The 22,740-nt window shown below is 51.7% G+C and overlaps 1 protein-coding gene across 2 annotated transcripts; it reads right to left on the reverse strand.

Moving 5' to 3' along the window:
• Positions 1 to 392: 392 nt before the first annotated feature.
• LOC121441731 (G-protein coupled receptor 157) lies at positions 393 to 18,838 on the reverse strand. Of its 2 annotated transcripts, XR_005973501.1 has the most exons (5): positions 18,187 to 18,838; positions 6,962 to 7,175; positions 3,956 to 4,153; positions 3,239 to 3,507; positions 393 to 2,845 (listed from the first exon to the last, which is right to left on the reverse strand). XR_005973501.1 is itself a non-coding variant. In XM_041642981.1 (4 exons), exons 1-4 carry the CDS (start codon positions 18,567 to 18,569, stop codon positions 3,304 to 3,306), a joined length of 999 nt encoding a protein of 332 aa, XP_041498915.1. In that variant the 5' UTR covers positions 18,570 to 18,838; the 3' UTR covers positions 393 to 3,303. The 2 variants fall into 2 exon arrangements, 1 of the variants encoding a protein (XP_041498915.1); XM_041642981.1 differs by having other exon boundaries at positions 393 to 3,507.
• Positions 18,839 to 22,740: the final 3,902 nt, after the last annotated feature.

Genomic DNA, 22,740 nt, shown 5'->3' on the forward strand with positions numbered 1-22,740 from the left:
AATTAGTTTAGCAAGCACACAGGAGAAAATAAAATGATTCATCTAATTTAAAGCAGCAAAGAGTTTTTGGACTTTCACGCAGCCAAAAAAAATCATGCTTCCAAAAAAAATATCTCACGCTAGGCTTCATTATTCCACAACTGTGAGTTCCAAAAACAAAAGAAGAGGGTGCTGGGAGGTGGCTCAGCAGCTAAGAGCATTTCCTGTTCTTGCAGAGGACTCAGGTTTAAGTTCCTTTTATCTGCTGCCCACAACCACCTGTAACCCCAGGTTCTGGGGCTCAGACTCCCTTCTGGCCTCCAAGTGTGCTGCACACATATGGTGCGCTTACACACACAAGAGCAATCACACACATAAAAACAGAGTGAAGACAAATGAAGGGTTTCCTTTATTCTTTTAAGAGAGAGACAGAAAGAACGAACCGAGGCTTCCGAAAGTTGGCTGAGTTTGGTGGCAGAAGCCTGTGTAAACAGAGACCGCTCATTCATTTCCTGGCTTTTCTGTGTGATTATTCTGGTCTGGGCAGCCGGGAAACCAAGGCACGGGTCTGTAATTCCAGAAACCGTGAAACTGAGACGGGAGGCTCTCAAGTTCAAGGCCTGCCTGGACAACTAGTGAGAATACCTTGCTTCAAAATACAGAAAATAAAAGGACTGAGGGAATAGCTGAATGCTAAACACTTGTCTAGTTTGCACAAGGGCCTAGGTTTAATCCCCTGGTATCTCCAAAACTAACGTGTGTCTGTGTGTGTGTGTGTGTCCAGACGGACAGAGGCAGGAAGCAGGTGACAACTGATTGGGAGAACAAGAACCACAAAGTGCTGAAGAAGGGGGAGCAAAGGCTGTAGCTCCCGTTAAGGCTGAGGTCACATTTTGGTGACCAAGGGGGCATGGGGAGATAAATAGAGTAACGCTAAGAGATAAAAAGCCACCAGGCTGAACAAGGCGTAATGGGAGCTGGCAGCCTCTAGGGCCTCCTCTTGGGACTCACTGAAGGCTCACCTTCCTTTTGTTTTCAGTTCTGAAACCACTTGGTCACCAGCTCTGAGAAGCGCTAAGGTTGAGATCAGCTTGTGCGCTCACGGGGCTAGAGGCAAGGTACCAAGCCTGTGGTTGCCGCCATTCCCCTGCAGCAACGGGGCAGTATGGGAAACAGGTGGAAAGAGCCAAAGTGTTTATTTTGCGGAGGGACTTACAGACAGCAATCCTGACCAATGGCATCAGTCATCAGAGAGAGCTAGAGTGAGCCCCAGGCTCCTGGACCTCCAACAGCCAGGGCTCCCCAAAGCCCTGCCCAGCTGGGTTTGTTCCCACATCATTTCCTCTGTGGTATTCTGTAGATCATTTTCTCTCTGCAGGAAACAGTTCCTAGAATTTCCGTTCCATTTTAGAAGCCAGGAGATCATTACTGGCAGCATGCTGACAGTGCACAATCGGCTGTAATGTCTTCCCAGGACCTCAGCAGGCCCTGTGCCTGACGCCCTAAGCCTGATGTAGGCTGTTTCTGTAAACAGACAGCCCCCAGCTGAGGAGCTTTCTTTGATGCCCATGAGGGAACCCACCTCGTGTAGATTTTCCTAAAGAAACACTTCCCAAGGAAACCAGAAAAGGAGCATATGGACACAGTCCTCTGACGAGTCCTTTTCTGAGAGAGATGTTGTTTGAGAACAAAATGGGAATCGACGGCCCAGTGTGGCTCTGTCCTCCTCATCCTCAGCCCCTTTACCAGCTCTGTGAATCCGCTCTGCTTCGTGGGGTACGGACAGAACCCAAGGGCACTGTCTACAGGCATAGTAGAACATTTCCTCGACTTGCCTGCAAGGTGGCGGGCCTGAGACGCGGAGTACCTAGCTCTCTGAAATGAGGGAAGGCTTGCTAGAAGAGCCGCTGAGTGGAAGCGGAAACACAGCTCTCTTATGCCCTTCTTTGATTGGGCACACTGCCCCGAGGCTTTAGTACTAGCTTTCTGGGAGGTTGAGGTAGGAAAAACGCAAGTTCAAGTCTAGCCTGGCTGAGAGAGAGTTCAAGGCCAGTCGAGGCAACTTAGTGAGACTCTGCTCAAAACAAAAGGAACAAAAGGAAGGGTTGGGGTAGAACCCAGTGGCAGAGCAAGGCCCTAGTACAGGAAGCACAAAACAAAACAAACAAAACCTTTTTAAAAAAATGTTATTATCGGGAGGCAGAGGCAAGTGGATCTCTGTGAGTTCGAGGCCAGCTTGGTCTACACAGCAAGTTCCAGACCAGCCAGGGCTATATAATGAGACCCTATCTCAAATAAATTAAATAAAATGTAATCACCTCGGAATCCTCTTTCTATATCCCATAAATAACTACCAAGAAAAAAAAGCTTTTTAAATATTTTTGGTACAGGGACCAACGTGGAAGCACAGTGGGCTATATCCCAGCCCAAGACTGAATCTCCAAAGGCTGACTCCTTTGGGGAGGAGTCAGTGTTTGGACCATTCACCAACCCCCTGACCACAAAACAAAACAACCAAACAAGCAAACCAAAACTAACTAAACAAGGCGCCGAGCCAGACACCCTCCTGACTCACCCCTGTAATAATCACTGAGAACAAAAGTTGTACGAAAACAGCAGGTAGAAACCGTATGTCGTCCTTAGGGACTGGAGCTGAGCTGCCTTCTGTCTTGGTCCCAGAAAGGACCTGAGTGTTGTGTGATTGACTCATGGGCAGGACTCTGGACTCTGGCCTGTGCTGAAATTCAAATGCAATAAATATTGAGGGTTGATGAGCCAAGCAGAGAATCCGTGAGATGCCCATGGCTGTGTGCCTGGGTGGTTTGGGTCAATGACGGCGTCTCCGTGATCGTAGCGGACTTGGGACCTGGTTTAAGGGAAATGGCTCTGCTGTTGAGCTCTGACTTCTCCAGGTTCTCTGTGAATCTCAACACCGTGGCAAACCCGGACCCCATACTGTGATGTCTGGGTCGGGGTGCATCTCTCCGAGGGGTCCATAGGTATGGGTCCCTCAAACTGTAAACAGTGCTGGTGGCTTCAGGACTGAGAACCAGTGCCCTGAAGGGATCCTGCATTGCTGGCTTCCCTGCATCCCACATCTTTGGGCTTACACAAACAAACCCCACTGAACCAGGACACGGGTGTGCAGGGAACGCACAGCAGCCCTGAGAGTCTAGGAGGTAGAAGAGGCTGCCCTGATGGCCGGTCCTTCACGGGGCGGAGCTTCCCTAGTCAAGGCTTCCGGTGGGCGACCCTGTACCTGGTGGGGCAGCAGCAGGCACCAGGAAGGCAGCAGCGGTGAGAACAAGGAGAGAAGTCCACCAATCAGGTGCTGGGAACTTCTGGAGTCCGTCTGGATTCCTGAGATTCTCTCATCCTGGGGGGAGTAGGAGCCCCAAGAGGGTTCTGGGTAGAGGGCTGAGGACAGCAGCGGCAGCAGAAGAGAGACAAGAGCCTTGAGCGGACTGCGCGGGTGCAGAGGGCGAACATGATGCAGTTGGCCCCTCCCTGGAAAGTGTTCCCAATGCCCTGGTGGAAGGGGAGAGTCATAAACACGGGGCTGGGAGTATTCCAGAAATACAGTCGACGGGACTCAGTGGGCTCTACGAATCCTATGACCTTTCCAGTCCCAGCCTCTACATTGTGGCGGGATGAGCTCAGATACATGGCCTTAAGCAGAGTTCTGGACAGGCCAGAAGTGGCTGGCCACCTAGCCAGACTTGCATTTAGGCCTTCTGCAGTGAGAAGGATCCGGGATCAGTTAACTCTACAATGGCTTCTCTAGGCTGCTCAGAACAACCACACAGATTTCTCCCCATCCCTAACTGCAAAGCCATGCTTGTTTGGGGACAGGGAAAGGACACTGAGCTACCCCGCTTCCCCTAGGCCCATCCTGGGACCTTAGATGTATCAGTCTGTAGGGAAGGGATCTGGCCATGCCACAGTGGGGTAGCAGGGCCCACGGGGACAGACATACGTGCAAAACAACCAGCACAGGAGACTTGACAGCTGGGGAGCCGCAGAGGGTCAGGACGAAGCGCACAGTGCTCCAGACCCGGAGACAGATGAATATGAGCGGAATCAGGATCAGTTTCTTATCAGCCATGGAGGCGGAGGAGCCTCGCTGCAGCTGGCGCGCCTCACAGATGGGCCGGTACTCAGAGAGGGCCTGGTGCTGTGTGAAGAAGGACAGGGAGCAAAGACCTGAGCCAGGCGGCCCCTGCCCGCAACCACCCACGTACATCCACAGGTCCACACAACCCACCAGCCCGGGAAGGCAAGAGAGGGGGCACTGTGGCCTTTTCCACTTGGACACTGAGGAGGTCTGGAGTCTATCAGATAAACCAGAAGTCATCCCCCACAACCTCCAACTCTCAGATCGGACCCCCTGCCTACTCCATATCTCTACAGGAGTGTCTCTGAGATGTCATAAACCCTGCCCAGGATAAACAAGTCATCTCAACCCTCGGGTCCACTGCACCCTCATTTCAGCCAATGACACTTCATCCTTCCTGTCACCTGTGTGACTTGGGCATCGTCTTTTAGTCCTTTCTTCCCCAGGCACACCTGACCTATAGGCAAGTCGTAAAGGCCACACCTGCAGAACGGACCCAGAAACTAGATACTCTGACCCACCACCACAGCATGGGCCAGGCATGGTCACTATGTCTACTTGGTCTCCTCCTTCCCACGGCAGGTCGTCCCCAAAGCAGGAGGCAAGTTCTCAGAGGGCATATGGCAGGTCTGACGAGCCCGTGACGCCAAGCTCTTGGCGGCTCCACTCCAACCCTTCCTTATACTAGCCCATAAGGGTGAGCCCGCTCAGTCTGGACCTCAGTCCCATTCTCTCCCTTGCTCTGGGTCTCCTCCAGCCCCAGGTCTTAGCTGGTCTTTGCATCTGGAGTGCTCATCACTTGCAGTTCCCTCAGCTTCAAGTCCTTCCCCAGGGTCACATTGTGGGTAAAGCTCACAGACAGCCATTTTGCAAACAGCCCTGAGCCCATTCCAGCCAACCGTTCTTCCCCACCTCCATCCCTGACGTCGCTCACCCTTAATGCTCAGCTTCTCACTGCTATTCCCCTCCCCCTCCACAACACGAGATCCCTGGGGCCAAGGAAAGGAAGGGGCAAGCCTTGGCTCTTGCATTCCTGAGGGACGTTGGTCACGGCAGGAAGGATGCTCGATTTCAAATCACAATCAAATTGGTAAAGCCAAATAAACTGGCCAATGAGAGGCTTGAGGCTGGCCATGTGTTGAGGACACTGAAGCCTGGTGAGGGACTAACCATATGCCCGGCATCCAGGTGGTAAGCTTCAACAGCATACCTGATTAAAAAACCCACCTCCTCCCCTAAGGGTCCATGACAGCAGCCCAGGGCACTAAGTGCCCGTCTCCCACAGATAGGGAGGACAGGGCAGAGAGGTCAGCGGGAGGTGGTGCAGCCTGGAGAAGCTGGACCACTTGGCTGCTCCTCAAGAACCAAGCTTGCCTCCCCATTCATTCTCAGCTCCCCTCCCCATCTCCAGGCAGAGAATGACTATGTCCTCACCTCCCTAACCACTTCATACCTTTGCTTTTCTGAAAACCCTTGACAAATCGCAAGAGCTAATTGTCACATGCCAGGGCCAGCCTGGCAAGCAGGGGGCTGATCTAGGAAGGACAAAAAGCACACACACCGGGGTAGAGCCTGGTAGAGCTGCAGGGGGCGTGGGGGACTTTATTCTCCAGGAGCAGCCCCCATCTTCCCAGGTCAGTGGGAAGAAGAGCATGCAGAAGAGGTTGTCTGTGTGGGAACGTACTGGTAGCTCTGCTCTCCAGTCAGGACTCCAGACTGGAGTCCAGTCCAGGGCCCAGCGAGGACACAGGGCAGGTGAAAATCGGAGAACTGGAGTCTCAGCAGACAGAGGTGTAGGTGCTGTGCCAGGATGAGGTGTCCCAAGAACACAGATGCCCGCAAGGAGCATCCTAACTCAGGAGTGGCTGCTCAGGGCCAGGTGTGGGTCTTTAATCCCAGCACTGGGGAGGCAGAGGCAGGTGGATCTCTGTGGGAGTTCAAGGCCAGCCAGTGCTATGCGGTGAGACTGTCTAAAAGAAAGGAAGGAAGGAAGGGAGGGAGGGAAGAAGAAAGAAAGAAAAAAAAAGTACAAAGGAAACTAACTGCTAAGTCAGAAGAACCCATGCCTATGGGTGTGGCTGAGGGATAAGAGTATTTAAGCAAGCAGAGGTCCTGAGTTCAGTCTCTAATAACACAAAACAAAACATCCCAGTACGATTTGGGGAAAAAAATAAGCCAGGGATGCTTATAGTTTCACTCCGTGAGAAGCAGAGGCAGGAGGATCAGAAGTTTACAGCTGTCCTCGGTTACAAAGTCTAGGCCAGTCTGGGCCACATCAGACCCCGTGTCTGTGTCCAGGGCAAAGGGATACAATACATTTGATAGAGCGCTCACATCACGTATAAAGCCCTGGGTTCAATTTCCAGCACTGCAGAAACTGGCCTGGTGGTGCACACCTGCAATCCTAGTACCCAAGGATTGAACAGAAACTTAAGGTCATTCTTGACAGTATAGTGAATTCCAAATTCAGGGCAAACTATGACTGCTTCTGCCACCATCAGTTTATCTTTGACCTTGATCGCTTAGGCTCCCTTTCTGGACAGTCCTATTGACTTATGATCTCCTGAAAAGGCTGACACTTGGGACACAATTTTGACCACCAAGGGTCAAAGTTAGCTGTGGCCACCATCCTTGACTTTGAACTCCTTAGTGTAATACTGGGATGGCCACACGGTGGCAGTGCAGGACCGCGGTTGAGAACGCAGCTCTGTGGTCCAGCTACTTCGGTCTCACCTATACCAGGACTAGCCAACAAGCCTATTCACGATCCCGTATTCAGTCCAAGCACAGAGTTCCTATGGCCTGGCACTAGTTTAGTCCCTTAGAGAATTAGTCTGTCCCCGAAGGGCCAGCACATCAGACACCTACCGCTCTGTTGATGTGTTTTCTGACCAGAAGGTACAGTAGAGGCAGTAAGACATAAGCCAGCATCTCCCACAGCTTCCCAGTCAGGAGCATCCACATGACACGGTCCTCAGCCTCCAGGTTCACCCAGCACCAGCCCACGGACACGTCAGAGGCATCGTAGCCTATCTTCTTCAAAGAGACAGCGGCCACTGTGATGGCCAGCGGGACACCCCAGCTGAAGAATACACGAAAAGAGGGGTGCCAAGGTTAGCCCCTAGTCCTGCAGTGTTATCCCTGCAGAGAACAGTGCTCCCCAAACCAGCATCAGATAGTGTTACAGTGTTCCTGTAAATCAAGGGAGGGCAGGAAGGGCAAAGGGGAGCCTGTTCTGATTTAGAATTTCAGGACTTTGTGGCTTGGTCAGAAGAGCGATTGGATTGATTGTGTAGTATGGATGAAGCTCTGGGTTCAATCTCTCGTGCCGCAGAAACCGGGCACAGTGGCATATGCCTATAACCTCAGTGCTTGGGAGGTGGAAGCAGATAGATCACAGAAAGTTTCAGGCTAGCCTGGACTACACAGTAAAATGCTAGCCTGAGCTACAGACTGAGACACTCTCAAAACAATCTCCTAAATGACACAACCTGCAAAAGATGCGGGTTTGGTACCTCACAACCATCTGGGGCCAAGGGCACTTGCCTGCCCATGGCCTATGATCTCCCATCCAGGCCCAGAGAATCCACTCCCAACTTCTGTACCCCAAGCTCTCCTAGGTTGCCAGGGGACTGACTGAGGTTGTGAGTACTTAGACCTGGATACCAATGCAGGCAAATACTTGTATAGAAAAATAAAATAATTGAAAAATAAAGGTCCAGTGCTCCTCAGAGAGGGGTGTGGCCAGACAGATCCAGCTCTTACACGCCCCAGCTGGCTCCTCTCCCTGCACCCACAGGGGTGTGGTCCAGTACGCCAACTTCAGCCTGCGAGTCTAGGCTTCAACATTCACACCCTCAGTCAGTCCCCAGGCAACCTGCGGGATCTTGGGTTTCAGGAATTGGGAGAATCCAGGGTCTAGAATCGTGGGCTATGTGTAGGCAAATCCCCTTGGCTCTGAAGCCTCCTTTCTCACACGGAGCAAGTGTAGCCTGGTAAGGGTCAAAGTGACCGTCTAGAACATCTGGTCAGGTGGTGCACCACTGGGGACCCTACCTGGCTCCGCCATTTGGAGAACACCCCCACCACAACACAACTGGAATTAGGTCCAAGCCCCAAGTCTCCTTTCCAAGAATCCCTGCCCAGTCTCCTTCCAAGACACCTTATCAAAGGGACGCCTCTTGTGGAGGTGACACAGGGGTTGAGTGCTCCGACTTTGATGCAATGGGCTGGGTCCAAACTACCACTCTGTGGCCACTTAGGCAAGCTGCTTAGCTTCGGCACGCCAGCATCTCCACAGGGTGGGGGTGATGATGGCACCACCTGAGGAAAGCCAGATGAGCATCCATGCGGCTCCCACAAGCCCAGGCAGCCACACATGTGCCAGCTGCCAGGAAGACTGTGATTAGAGGCACGCTTGGCCGTACACGCCTGTAATCCCAGCACTGGGAAGGTAGATGCTCGGGAGGCCTGGGCTCTGAGGTGAGACCCCATCTGCTGTAATGTTTCAGTGTTCATCAGAATAAAGCAGGTGGATGTGTGGCGTGTGTATACACACATACATACATATATATACACATACATACATATATATATACACACATACATACATACACACATAGGTACATACATACACACATACATAATACACATGCATATATACATACACACATACAAACAAACATACATACATACACAATACATACATTTATCATACCTGTCACTGACAGGAGGATGGGAAGCACACAGCTCTAGCTAAAATTCCTTGGCACGAGGGTACATAAGCAATGTCTACTCCTTCCCCTAAGGTCCCAAACTGAGAACATTTCTGCTGAAGTTCCCTCTGGAGAACCAATGAATTTATTGGGCGTTCCTTACAGCTCATAGGTGGGGGGTTACTTATAGGGGTGTGGAAGCTCCTTCCTAAAAGGCCGTATCAGAAAACTGTTCCTTTAGCTAGCAGAGATGAGGACTTCCCCATGGGTCACCTAGATGGAGGCCCCCACCCCTTAGTCTTCCTATGTGCTCCATCCCTTCCCCAAGGACACACGCAAGTAAGGCAGAGGGACAAACAACAGGTGGCAGGAAGCAGCTGGACACTCAGGTGAGGGTCTTGTGACCTCTCGACCTCCTCATGAGGGAATGCTAACGGTCAGCAGGCCCGGCTGGGAGAAGTAGGCTCAGAGGACAATCACAACAGCAGCCTGTACGTGATACGAAAGTATTCAGTTCTTGGGGCTGCTGGGACAGCTCAGTGGGTAAAAGTACTAAACCTGATGACCTGAGTTCCGTCCCTGGGACCCACGAGGCGGAACTTGCCCTCTGACCTCCACATGTGTGCCATGGCAATTCGTGCCCGCCCCTCAAAAATAAATAAATGTAATTTTAAAAGGTCTACAAGCAAAAGCACATATTCATGTTTTTATACCAAGTATGTGTCAAGCCCATACAGCTGATAGAATCTCCAGGGATGCTTCTGGGGAGCCCCACTCTGCCCGACCAGTCATGCTCAGGAATTTAGACTGATCCCGTCACACAAATTGAGCTCCTAACTTTCATTTTCTGTAGCATCTAAGAAGAAAGTGAAAGCTAGGCCCTGTAACCCCAGCACTAGGGAAGCTGAAGCAGGGGGATTGCCAGGAGTCTGAAGCCAGCTTGGGCTGCAGAGTGAGACCCTCTCTGAAGAAACAGAAAACACAGAGAATACGACACAGACTGTAAGTTCACTAGACCATGACTAAGAGACTTCTTGGCCAGACGAAGCACGGTGCTCCCAGGTTGCTCGAATGCTTCCTTGTTCCTTCCACCCCCATTCTTCTCGCGGCCTCCCCGCTGGACACTCAGCTTCCTGTCTGCCCCCACAGGGCACTGTCTCGGCTTCAATTTGGGGTTGGTGACACTTTTACTCTTTATGTTTTAAAGATCTATTTATTTCATGGATGTGAGCGTGTTTTGCCTGCATGTATGTATGCATATCACCCAGAGGCCAGAAGAGAGAGTCATATCCCCCAGAACGGGAGTTTCAGGCGGTTGTGAGCAGCTGTGTGGGTGCTGGGAACCAAACCCAGGTCCTCTGCAAGAGCAGCAAGTACTCTTAACCGCGGAACCATCTCTTCAGCTGCCTCTGCCCCACAGTTCATGGTATTATTAAAGTTACCTCCATGGCTTAAGTTTTTTTGAGACAGAGTCTCATGTGGGCCAGGCTGACAAGACTGGGTGCCACCTCGGCTCTCCAAACCTCTGATTCTGAAGCAGGGGACCTCATGGATTAGGGTCTGTCCAGGGGGAAGAAAGTTAGCACACCACACCCCGAGCCGATCCCTCACCTGGAGTGGCAACAACAGCACCTCCTGGCAGAGCCTGGTCTCCTAGTTCCTGTTCACCTGGAACCCAAGGTCAGGCTCTGCATAGGCTTCCTCCCTTCTCAAGCAGTTACAGACCAAACCGTGCTCCATTCCAGGTCTGTCTCTTGAAGTCCTGACCCTCAGAACCTGAGAAAATGACTGTTTGGAGACAAGGTGGCCGCCAGTGGGTCCACCCCCAAGAGCAGGCATCTGATAGGAGCGGATTTTGACTCCGACAAGCACAGAGCGACAACTTGTGAGGGTCCAGGAAGTCAGCACCATCTATGAGCCAACCATCTCCTGGCCCACACCTTGAGCTTCTAGCGGGCTGTTGTTGACACCCCATGCAGGACAGAGGAGTCACTACCCCAGCCCCCGCGGAGCTGAGCTCCAGAGTCAAAGGAATGAACTGGAAGAACTTAGGGAAGAGAAAACTAAAGCAAAGCCTCTTGGCTTTCTCCAGTCAAGCCCCTCTGGGGACTCTTTACCATTCTAGCTTTAAATCCCCAGGGAAGCGAAACTGGAAGCAGTCACACAGGAAAGAAGCAAGCCACCCTCATACTAGGAATCCCCTGGCGTTCCTGTGATGGCCTCAGGCAGGTGGCTGTCCCCAGAATAGCAACGTGTTGGATGACCACTGGAAGCAGGCCCCTTGGGGATCCCAGCTCTGCCCATCTGGGGACGTTCTGTTATAGAGTGGGGGCACTCCTCCCCCTTCGCAGGGTCCAGTGGAAAAGCTGCCCACTGCTTTCCAAAGAGCATTTGAACCATTAGCCCGGGCCCCAGTCCGTCCCACGAAGGGCCCCGGTTGGAAGTGGGTTCCAGGCATCCTGTGTTTCTCGGTTCCTTCTGATCCTTGGAGACTGGCAACTTCTGGGTAGGAAACAAAGTGTGGGAGGGGTCTTCCTTTACCCTCTCTGTGCGCCAAATGGCAATTCCTGGTTTAAGACCAGTGGTTATAGACAGCCTTAAAGTGTTAACAGAACGGGGGAGGGGGTAGAGGAGACTGCCCGGCAACAACGCTCCCGTTTAGAACAGCTCTGGGGAGGAGCCAGAGGAGCCAGAGGGAAGCCCAGCGGAACAGAGCCAGGATGCAGAGGCAGCTTCCCCAGGACAATGGTTACTCACTGTCCCTCTCGTGGGGCAGAGCTAGGACGTGGGAGAGGTTCAGGGGGTCAGTCTCTAGGAGGTCACCATGAGGTCATTCTGTGAATTCAGCTGTGGGAGGGGGAGGGGTATCCTGTGCAATGCAGGACCCACCTGATGACACTGTAGCCCTCAGCAGATGCCCCTGCCCACCTAGGTCCTGGAGGAAGAGAAGCAGTTTGATACTCCCAGAAGAATCAAGAGTAACCTCTGCTGTCCCTGAGGCTCTTGCCCTGGGTTTCCCACTGTAAGATCTTACCATATAATCTTGGGGAAAGACACTGAGTAGAATAGATGGAAACCAGCTCCAATGTGGGGGGCACTGGTGCCCTGGAGTGCTGCTCAAGAGACTGCCTGCCCAGTGTTAGATCAGAGGCCACCCTGTGGACTGTGGAGGAAACCATAGCAGCCTTACCTGCCATCTAGGCTCTTCCCTAAGCAGCTAAACTCCTAGCATTCAGCAGCAGCAGCCCCAAGACAGGGTGGGGCAATAGGACTCACTTTCTGAGCAGGTTCACAGAATGGCTAAACTCAGAGACTGCTCCCTTCTAAGCACAGAGACCCCCACTCTAAAGTCTATAAAGGAATTCCCTTTGTCCTGTGGATTGCTGTTGAATGGCCTATACCAGCCCCCCCATCTCCCCATCTGCCCCCAATCCCCCCAACCCCACCATGAGTGGCTGGTGGAACCAAAGGATGTTTCACCAGCAATCCTCCTCCCTCAACATCTCTCTACCAAACCTGGAAAGAATCTTTGTTGTTTAAAATACTTAATAATGAGCAGGGCATGGTGACACATGGCTTAAATCCCAGCACTTAGGAGGCCAAGAAAGGCAAGAGACATGCAGGTTTCTCTATGAGTTCAAGCCTAGCTTGATCTATGTAGTGAGTTCCAGGCCAGCCAAGACTACGTAGAGAACTATCTCTAAAAAAAAAACCAACCAAACAAAACAAAACAAAAAAAACCCCAACCAAACAAAAAAACAAGCCACAGGAAAGAAAATGTGGAGGTCTTGCATCCTTTCGTGGAGGCTCCCCCTCCTTTATCAGCATTTACTGGCTGGCTCTAAAAGCCCCCAGTCTCAGACCCCTACAACAGCAACTGAGCATGAGGTGGGCATGGTGCCCGGGAGGCAAGGACGGCTGACCTTAAAGCAAAGCCAGTCTCCTGGGCTACACAGTGAGTTCTAGGCTAGTCTGGGCTACCATAGGAAACCTTGTCTAAAACAAATGCCAAGGTAGGCATGGGGTATGGCGCCTGTAATCCTTGCTCTGGGGAAGTGTGACAGGAAGGTCAAGAGTCTGAGAGAATACTGGGCTACAGAACAAGGTTGAGGCCAGGCTCAGCTGAGACTCTGCCTCTAAAAACACAAATGAATTCATTATCTCCCCTGGTCCCCCTCTCCGGCATGGGTCTTGGAGAGAACACTGAGACACGGCAGGAAGAACCCCGAAATCCAGCTCTGCCCTTGAACTCATGGCAATTTCTCTGCCTCAGCCTGGGATTTCAGTCGGATACCACTAGGCTTGGCTAGACCCTATCTTTGCTTCTTTTTCACTATGGTGTAACTTCCCACTCCCCACACAGCAGAGTCTTGGGGTCAGCTTGGGACATAAGACTCTTTCTTCCTCCATAAATGCAAGGGAGCTCCAGAGGGGTGTGTGTGTGTGTGTGTGTGTGTGTGTGTGTGTGTGTGTGTGGAGAGAGAGAGAGAGAGAGAGAGAGAGAGAGAGCGCAATACAGCTGTTCCGCATTCAGTCACACCCAGAAGTGGAGCCAGAAGTCCAGACTGCTGGTGACCAGCTCAGTCAGGACCCTTACCTCTGACCCCAAGAGACAACACCCTACCTCCCAGCCCTTTTCAAGGACTCTAGAACTGATCTGGTAGAACAGGGGCAGGGGTGAGGGTGGCTAGCTGGCCCCTGCTGAGGGTGGAGACAGTTGCTATAGAGGAAGAATAGGAAATTGCCCATACAGGCAACTCCAGCCCTGGCCTGGGGTGGGTACCCTAAATAAATGACCACAGAGACACATTCACACGGATGCACTAAAGGAATGACAAGGCAAAAGCAGAGCTGGAGAGATGGTTAAGAGCACTGGCTGCTCTTCCGGACGACCAGGGTTCAATTCCCAGCTCCCACATGTGGCTCCAAGCTGTCTGTAACTCCAGACCCAGGAGTTCCAATTCCCTCTTCTGGCCTCCTTGAGCACTGCACACATGTGGTACAAACATACATGCAGGCAAAACATCCAAACAGAGAGTGAGAGAGAGGGAAATAACTGCACCATGCCTGACAGATGTGACCTTAGCCAAGTCAACACCAAAGTGCTTCTGAAACCTGCCAGAGTGCAGACTTTAAGCCCTGTGAAGAAGCATCGGGCATACAAAAACTGAGGGCATCCTACAAGCTACCATGCTGTACTCTCCCCAACGCCAACGTCATGAGCCAGGACAGTGACACGTGTCTGTAACCTCAGCACTCAGGAGGCTGAGTCTGAAGCTACCTGGGCTACATGGTGAATTTCAGGCCAGCCTAGACTACACACGAAGGCCCCGCCTAAACAAAACATAACTATGAGCTGGGGTTTAGCTCTGTTGGTAGAGCACTTGCCTGGGTCTCATCCCGACCCTCGGCACTGCAGAGAACGGGTAGAGAGGCACTCATCCCTCTAATCACAGCACTAGGGAGGTGGGGCAGGAGGACCGGACTCAGAAACAGAAACAAAAGTAAGTGAACAAAATAGCCAAGGTTGGGCTAGCAAGATGACTCAGGCGTAAAGCCTGGTGACTCAATCCCTTGAATCCACAAAAAGGTGGGAGGCGAGAGCGAAGTCCACAAAGTTGTTTGCCTTCTGACCTCTACACACAGGTGCCATGACACACACAGCCCCCCTAAGCAATAAGTAAAAATAAAATTTAAAGTCAGAGTTATAAAGAAGACAGATGGGGAAACGGAAGATTTGCAAGGGGATAAGAAGACATGGAAAATAGGTTAACGTGTAATTCAGAATTTTCCTCAGCGACGAAGTCCACCAATCAGGTGGCAGTGCCACCCTGCCGGTTATGTGTTGGTATGTGTGCGTCTGCGGGAAAGCCACAAACATAAGCATACACACGGGGTGACATCGCGTCTACTCAAGAAAAATAATGGGAGAACACAAAATGCTAACAACTGGGAAACCTGCACAGCATAAATAAGTTTTCTTAAAGTCATTGTTATCCCAGCCAGGTAGAGTCATGAAACGCACAGACTCAGGGTCAGAATTAGCATCTACCCCTGCGCCCCCCCCCCCCCGCCCCCCGACTTCCTAGCTCTGTGGCTTGGGCCATCTGTCTTCTGTGAGTGGTGGGTGATGGCCCCGCCCATCTGGCTGGAGCATGGGTGATCTAATAATGGGGCAGCTCTTTGTGAAGGCTTCGGGAGCCAGATGATGGGGTCTCAGCTGTCCTCCTCCAGTCACAGAGAAAGGTCCCCGGGGATGGGACCCTGTTGAGTACTAAGAGGAAGGCACTGGGGCCTCATGGTTGCTTTCCTGGGAACTTGTGTGTGCACGGCCTCTCTGGGATTCTGTGTTTCATGCCTGTAGCTGTTTTTAGAGATGGGATTTCTCAGGTCTGGGGAGGTAGCACCAGCTTCAGTCCCTGGCATTTCCAGAAAACGAGCCATCAAGATTCCTTTTCCGTACCACATGCTATCATGCCATTAAACACATGAGTTAGAGCACAGGCCACCAGCATCACCAGCTGGGTGGCATTTTGGGGAGGAAGGAGAGGAAGTCCCTTAACTTACTGCTTCCCTTACTGCTGAACAATGAAATTACTTCTGATTCTTACTATTTCTTGTTCTAATTTAATGAGAAAATGCCACCCTGTTATATGATCAATTCCCAGTAACTACTGTTTGGGGGTGGGTGGGTGGGTGGGGACAGGATCCTGTGCAGCCCAGCATGGCGGACTGACCTGACGTTTAAATAGCACTGAAGCAGGTTTTGAGCTCCTGACTCTCCCGCCTCTACCTCCTCTGGGTTCCAGGAATGTGCCATCAACCCCGACTGTTCTTCAGAACCCTTCACGGAGAGATAGCCACCACGTGTACTGTTATCATTTTAAAATTCTGCCGGGCGGTGGTGGTGCACGCCTTTAATCCAAGCACTTGGGAGGCAGAGGCAGGCGGATCTCTGTGAGTTCAAGGCCAGCCTGGTCTACAAGAGCTAGTTCAGGACAAGCACCAAAACCTACAGAGAAACCCTGTCTCGAAAAGAAAAAGAAAAAAAATAGAAAAAAGGGGCTGGAGAGATGGCTTAGAGGTTAAGAACACTGACAGCTCTTCCAGAGGTCCTGAGTTCAATTCCCAGCAACCACATGGTGGCTCACGGCCATCTATAATTTGATCTGGTGCCCTCTTCTGGCTTGCAAGCACATATGGAAGGAATGTTGTATATATACTAAATAAATAAATCTTTTTTAAAAAAAAAAGAAAATTAAAAAAAATTAAAATCCTTTCCAAGGCTGGAAGACTTGAAGAAGAGGCTTGAGTTTTAGTAGTGAGCCAGGGGATGAGGGGGAATGGATCATCGATGGGCGTGGCAGCGCACACCTTTAATCTCAGCACCTGTGGGAGGCAGAGATAGGAGGTTCCAGGCCAGCCAGGGTTACAGGGAGGCCTTGCCTAATAACTCAACAAACACAGAGTAGGTAGTCAGGTAGCCTGTGTCCAGGGAGGAGGATTCTTCATATCACAGATCCTTCGGCAGCAATGACCAAATATTCCAAGGCTATAGAGCGGAGAGGCCTTAGCAACCAGTGTGGCAGGATCTGGGTCATAACTGAACCTGTTGAGCAGGTTCCAGCGAGTCTCTGGAACACAGGCCTTCCCTAGAAAACTTCCCCAAGCATCCCAGAACCTTCCTAGAGGGTCGCTGATGAGAACTGAGCAGGGCACTCCCAGCTCAGGCTGGCTAGGAAAATCAGGCTGTAGGGGCTACAGAGAAGGCCCTGTTCCTTTGCTTAAAAAATAGATCGTATTCATCAGTTTGGAAAGAGTGCAGTCAGGAGAACTTCTTGCAAAGAGAGGTCCAACTTGGGCCCCTTTTCAGGTGCCAATGACCAACTGTGTTCAGACTCCAATCCTACCATGGAAGACTTCTGGTCTCTGACATAGTTGGTATTTGATGTGTGTTGGAGGGCAGAGAAACCGAGTCCCCTTTGCAGTAGGTCCCCCCCACTGGGAATGACATGGTACAAAGATTTTGCCTGAGCAGCTGAGAAGTGGGCTCTTTCATTTCTTTGGGACCAGCTGGTCTCCTTCCAACAGTTGCAAGAGCAGCAGGTCAAGTGACTCTTCCCAGCTTGTCTCAGCGTGTGACAACCAGGTGACCTGTCTCTACTGAAGCGCTGACTACCCTCTTAGCCCTTGGAAAGCACTCAAAGTTTTAGAAAGGACCTATAATTAGGGCAGACTCCAGGGCCTTGCGCTCAGGCAAAGAGACAAGGAAACGGCCTTAGGATTCCTGCCTTGGGTTCAGCACAGGACACCAGGAGTTTGGAACTCTGAAAAGACACAGGTGAAGCTGGCCTCTGGGTACAGCTTTTTTGCTGACATGCTTGAAAGCACGGCAGGACAGGGCAAGACAGGCCGGCAAAGGCCTTCGTTTCCTCGCTCTCAGAGACTCCAGGTGGCTGACAGCCCTGATCCTGACCAGCCCTTTGCCACTGACCTCAGTTTTGAAGATCCTGAATAATTCTAGGCAGTCAAGTCCTCCTAGGAGGGACTAGACAGGAAGTTTGGTGGTTAAAAGCACTTGTTGCTCTTATAGAGGACCTAGGTTCAATTCCCAGCCCCCACATGATGGTTCACAACCACCTGTAACTCTAGTTGGGGGAGGGGCTGATGCCCTCTTCTGACCTTCAAGGGCACCAAGTACACCTACATACATGTGATGCACATACATACATGCAGTCAATACTCACACATAAAATAAAATTAATAAATCTTTAAAAAACCTTAGAATAAAAATTCTAGTGACTGGGGCCCAAAGTCTATAAACGGCATGAAAAACTTAAAAAGCATACACTTGTGTGTTTTATGGTTGAGACACTGTGGTCTGGGAGTGGCTGGATGTACCACACCCACTGTGGTAGAGAATTGGAAGTTGTGGGCTCTTCCGCCAGGACAGACACCTAATCATCTCCCAGCCTACGTATCGGGGTTTCTCTCCACAGGCAGCAGAGACTGCCAAGTCACGGTGAAGAAGGAGGCAAAGGCACAGTGTCGTTGTTCCCAGTTCCTTTCTAAATGGCAGGGCTCACCCCTGTGGGCAAGCTCTGCACCCACCCCCACCTTGCCTGAAGGTTCCAATTGGGGCAGACACCACCGACCACCCGCTTCAGAGATGCTCTAACACGTTGACTCCAATCTCTTGGGCAAGCAGGGCATCCTTCCATGCTTCCGGGATGCCCGGGGGGGGGCATGACCATCAGTAGAACAAGCCACCTTGCCACCTAGATAGAGGACGCACGAGGGCCACAGTGCAGTAAGCAAGGCCAGGGACCAGTAAGCCTGGGTCTGGGGCCTGGAGGCAAAGCAGCGTCTCCCACTCACCTGATGAGATGAAAAGCCCAGAGCAGATGGTCCGTGCTGGGCCCGCGCGCATCTCGGACGATGCTGAGGTACAGGTAGAGAGCGATGGCCACAGTCCAGAAGAAGGAGCTGGTGTTGGCGAAAGTAGAGAGCGCGCCCTGCAGCACGCAGTCCCACGAAGGCCCCGCAAAGTCCTGCAGCACCCCGTAGAAGTACGAGGCAGCCGAGAGCAGGTCCGCTAGCGACAGGAAGAGTAGCAGGCGCCGCGCCCGGCTACGCAGGTCAGGCCACAGGGCGTGCGTGACCACCAAGAGGCCTGAGCCCAGCGCTGACAGCACGCACGACAGCAGTACCACGGCGCGCTCCCACGGCAGCAGCACGGTGGGAGGTGCGGGGGATGGCATGGCCGGCTAGGGACGAAGGGCAGACGGCCAGGGTGCACAGGGACAAAGGTGCAGAGAGGTCGAGGCCAAGTCGAGCCCGCGGTCGCCTCTGTCTGGGCATCTAGACGCCCGGGGCTCGAGTACCCACGGGTCCCGCCTGCGTCCCAGCCCCGCCCAGGCTACAGACCAAGCCACCGCCGTCTCATCCCAAGGCTCTCAACGTCCACCCCACCCCTGTGCTCTCTGCTACCGGTCTCTGAGCTCTCCCGGGTCCACCCCTGCGCTCTCTAATCCCGCCCCTGAGCTCTCCCCGTTCCTACTCTGCGCCCCCACACCCCTCCCTGATTTCCCTAATCCCCGCCCCTGAGCTCTCCACGCCTTGTGTCTGCCTCCCGCGCTATGCTCCTGTCTCAGCGCTGTCCACACTCCGCCCGAGTAGCCTCAGCACCCAGCCCTGACGCCCGCTCCTGCGATCTCCTTGCTCAGAATCAGCCCCTACACCTTGCTCCTAAATTCTCCCCTTCTCCCACCCCAATCTCCAGAGCCCAGCTCCTGCGTCCCGCCCCCGAGCCCTCCACGCTCCGCCTCTGTAACGCTGAGCGCTCTCGCCCGCGCTCCGCCCCTGCGCACTAACACACGGCGCTCCGGAGCTCCAGCGCTCCGCCCCGGAGCTCCAACGCTCCGCCCCGTGGCTCCAGGGCACCGCCCAGTCCCTTCCAAGTTCCTCCTATGACCCCCACTCGCGAACTGCTCCACCCCTGATGCTCATTCAGCACCACGCTCACGTGCTGCCCCACGCCTCTGCGCCCCTACACCTCTCTCCACCCCAGTTACTCCCGGTCCTGGTCCCCGTCTCTGCCTTTCGCCTCTGCCTTCCGCCTCCCGAAGCTACTCTAGAAGGCTAGCAACCGGCTAGGACGTCCCGTTCTGGCGGGGAGGTGAGAAGGACATTTTTAGGGCTAAAGTTACTTTCCTTGGGGTCAGCCAGGCCAGCTTACGTGTGTGTTGGGGCGGGGAGGCGCGTTTGTTGGAGACATTCTTTCCGATGGTGGCAAAAACAGGTCCAGAGCGTGACCCACATTCCTGAAACCTGGGTTACTTGAAGTGTTCCCAAGATCTGAGGTGGTGATTTGGAGAAGTTTCTGACTTTTGTTATAATGAACGTATTGTTTTTGTGGAGTTGGGAATGGAACTCAGGGCTTCACACATCCCAATAAAGTGTTCGCCTACTGAACTGTATACTTTTAGTTCCTAGTTATTCTACCACGCTTCTCCCCATCCCTGCTGGACACATAAAAAAATGTACTCTAATCTAAAAAAAAATGTAAAAGTGAAAAAAAAATAAATGAAATATCAGTTCCCGCTTTGCAGAGTCCTTCCTTTTCCTGTTGGAACATTTTGTATTTTTCAGGGATGGAAATCCTCTATAGAGGACCCAGTTTTCATTACCAGCTCCCAGGACCACGCATAGTCCTGTTCTGAGCGCATCCCATTTCCCTGTCTCTGAGGCACTGTACTCACACACCCACATAATTAAAAGTAATAAAAATCATTTTTAAAAAGTCTGCATTTGTAATTGTCCTAAGTCTAAAAGTCACTGGGTTTTAGTACATTTGCAAGTTTGTGCAACCACAGTAATTATCTTGTTCTACAGCATTTGCTCACCCTCAAGGACTTGGGCTACAAAGATTGAGCCCCAGTTAAGAGCACCTGTGCTCCCGCAGAGGGCTTGAGTTCAGGACCCAGCACACACACACACACACACACACACACACACACACGGCTGTAGCTCCAGTAACTGGGGATTGGATGCCCTCTTCTGGACTCCTCCAGCACTGCACACACAGGGTGTACATGCACGCACTCATGCAGGCACACTCTCATACACACAGAATACACAGAACAGCCGGGTGGTGGTGGCGCACGCCTTTAATCCTTTAATCCCTGCACTCAAGAGGCAGAGACAGGTGGGTCTCTGTGAGTTCAAGGCCAGCCTGGTCTACAAGAGCCAGTTCCAGGACAGCTAGGACTGTTACAGAGAGAAGCCCTGTCTCAATAAACAAAAACAAAACAAATAAACAAAAACCACAGAACAAATCCTGTTCTCTTCTAAGGAGGAACAGAAAGGGAGTGGATCTGGATGGGAGGGGAGGTGGAAAGGAGCTAGACGTAGAGGGAAAGGAAACAGGATTATTGTAGGAGAAAAATCTATTTTCAATAAAAAGAATTTTACGAGCCGGGCGGTGGTGGCACACGCCTTTAATCCCAGCATTCGGGAGGCAGAGGCAGGCGGATCTCTGTGAGTTCAAGGCCAGCCTGGTCTACAAAGGGAGTTCCAGGACAGGCTCCAAAGCTACAGAGAAACCCTGTCTCGAAAAAAAAAAAGAATTTTATGGTAAATATTTGGAAAGCCAAGAAATTATTCTCTATTGATATTCAAAACTTCTAAATGGCCGGGCGGTGGTGGCGCACACCTTTAATCCCAGCACTCGGGAGGCAGAGGCAGGCGGATCTCTGTGAGTTCGAGGCCAGCCTGGTCTACAAGAGCTAGTTCCAAGACAGGAACCAAAAGCTACGGAGAAACCCTGTCTTGAAAATCCAAAAAAAAAAAAAAAAAAAAAAAAAAAAAAAAAAAAAAACAAAACTACTAAATGGCCACTTTAAAGTTCTTGTGAAATTGGTCAACCACTGATTTTCATCATAGTCTGGATTTATCTACTCTGGGTATCTCCTATGAGGGGGACGGTATAGGGGACGGTGTAGCGCATGGTCTTCGGTGTCTGCCGTCTTTCCCTTGCTGTGTTTGCAAGATCCCTTCCCCGTAACGTGTCTGCATTCCTTTCTTCCTGTGGGCAATCACCAAGATTCCTTCCCCGTGATGTGCCCTTTCCTTACTGTGGGCAATCACATTCTCCTGTGGATCCAGTCACCGGCGGGTGGGAACACCTTCTGGCTGGGTCGAATGAGCTGCTGTGAAACGCAGGTGGAAATGCTATGTGGACAGATGTTTTCGGTTCTCTTGGGCGTGTACCTTGGCGTGGAATTGCCGGGTGGTAAGGTAAAGAGCTGCATTTGCCTTTGTGAGGAAAGCGTGGTCTCTGTCCAAAGTGTTCGCATGACCTTCACCACCAGTGAAGGAGGGACAGGGACAGTATATTGTTTTTGGAGAGGTCCGTGTGCAGCTCAGGCTGGCCTTGAAGACATCTGACCTTGAGTTTCTTCTCCTCCTTCTGGATGCTAAGATTACAGATTTGCGTCACGGAGCCCTTTCTTTAAAAAAGAAAACAAACATCTATTTATTTAGCTAGCTAGCTGGCTAATTTTATGTCAGCTTGGCACAATAGAGTCATCTGAGGAGGAGATGCCAATTGAGAAGAATGCCTCCTAAGATCCAGCTGTAAGGCATTTTCTTAAATAGTGATTGATGGGGGAGGGCCCAGTCCACTGTGGGTGATGCCATCCCTGGGCTGATGGTCCTGGGTGCTCTAAGAAAGCAGGCTGAGCAAGCCATGGGAGGCAAGCCAGTAAGCGGCACCCCTCTATGGCCTCTGCATCAGCTCCTGCCTCCAGGCTCCTGCCCCAGGTTCCAGCTCTGTTTGAGTTCCCTTCCTGACTTCCCTCAGTGATGGAAGTAGAAACTGAAAAGAACCCTTCTCTGGTCATGGTGTTTCACTGCAGAAATAGTAACCCAAACTAGGGCAGAAATTGGTACAGAAAAGTCGGGGATTGCTGTGACAGAGCCGATCATGTTGTCTCGGGGAGGATCATGGAACTTTGGGCTAGAAGAACCACTGAGTGTGGAGAGCTCAGCGGGCTGTTTTGTAGGAGCTTGGGAGATAAGAACGTTGAGAGCAGTGCAGCCAATGGAAACCTGGCTTGTGACATCTCCGAGGGAAGCAAAGACTCTACCGGGTTATCTGTGTAAAAATCTGTAGTGTCTGGTCAGCTGGAGCTGAGGAATCAGCTGTGATTGACAGGAGAACAGAACCACTAAGATAAAACATTTTCTTATTGATTTGTTTATTTGTTTATGGCAAATATAGCTCTTTACCTTATTTGATTTAATATTTGTGATATTATTTTGCTTTGCTTCAACTTGCTGGGACAATTGACGCTAGTTAGCTGGAGCTAAGAAATTAGCCGTGATTAAGAGACCAGCATCGTGGAGGTGAAATCTTCTGGGAGCTGTCTC

This window comes from Microtus oregoni, unplaced genomic scaffold, assembly GCF_018167655.1.
Source record: "Microtus oregoni isolate MIOR12 unplaced genomic scaffold, Mior012 000081F_ref0000091, whole genome shotgun sequence".
Taxonomy (NCBI): Eukaryota; Metazoa; Chordata; class Mammalia; order Rodentia; family Cricetidae; genus Microtus; species Microtus oregoni.

Excerpts from the sequence above, each read along its gene's own strand:
- LOC121441731 (XM_041642981.1), bottom strand. The coding sequence starts at position 18,569 with ATGCCATCCCCCGCACCTCCCACCGTGCTGCTGCCGTGGGAGCGCGCC. Across the intron at positions 4,154-6,961 it reads GAAAACACATCAACAGAGCG|CACCAGGCCCTCTCTGAGTA; the intron begins GTAGGTGTCTGA and ends TTCTTCACACAG. Across the intron at positions 3,508-3,955 it reads CTGTGCTGGTTGTTTTGCAC|GGCATTGGGAACACTTTCCA; the intron begins GTATGTCTGTCC and ends CCCTTCCACCAG.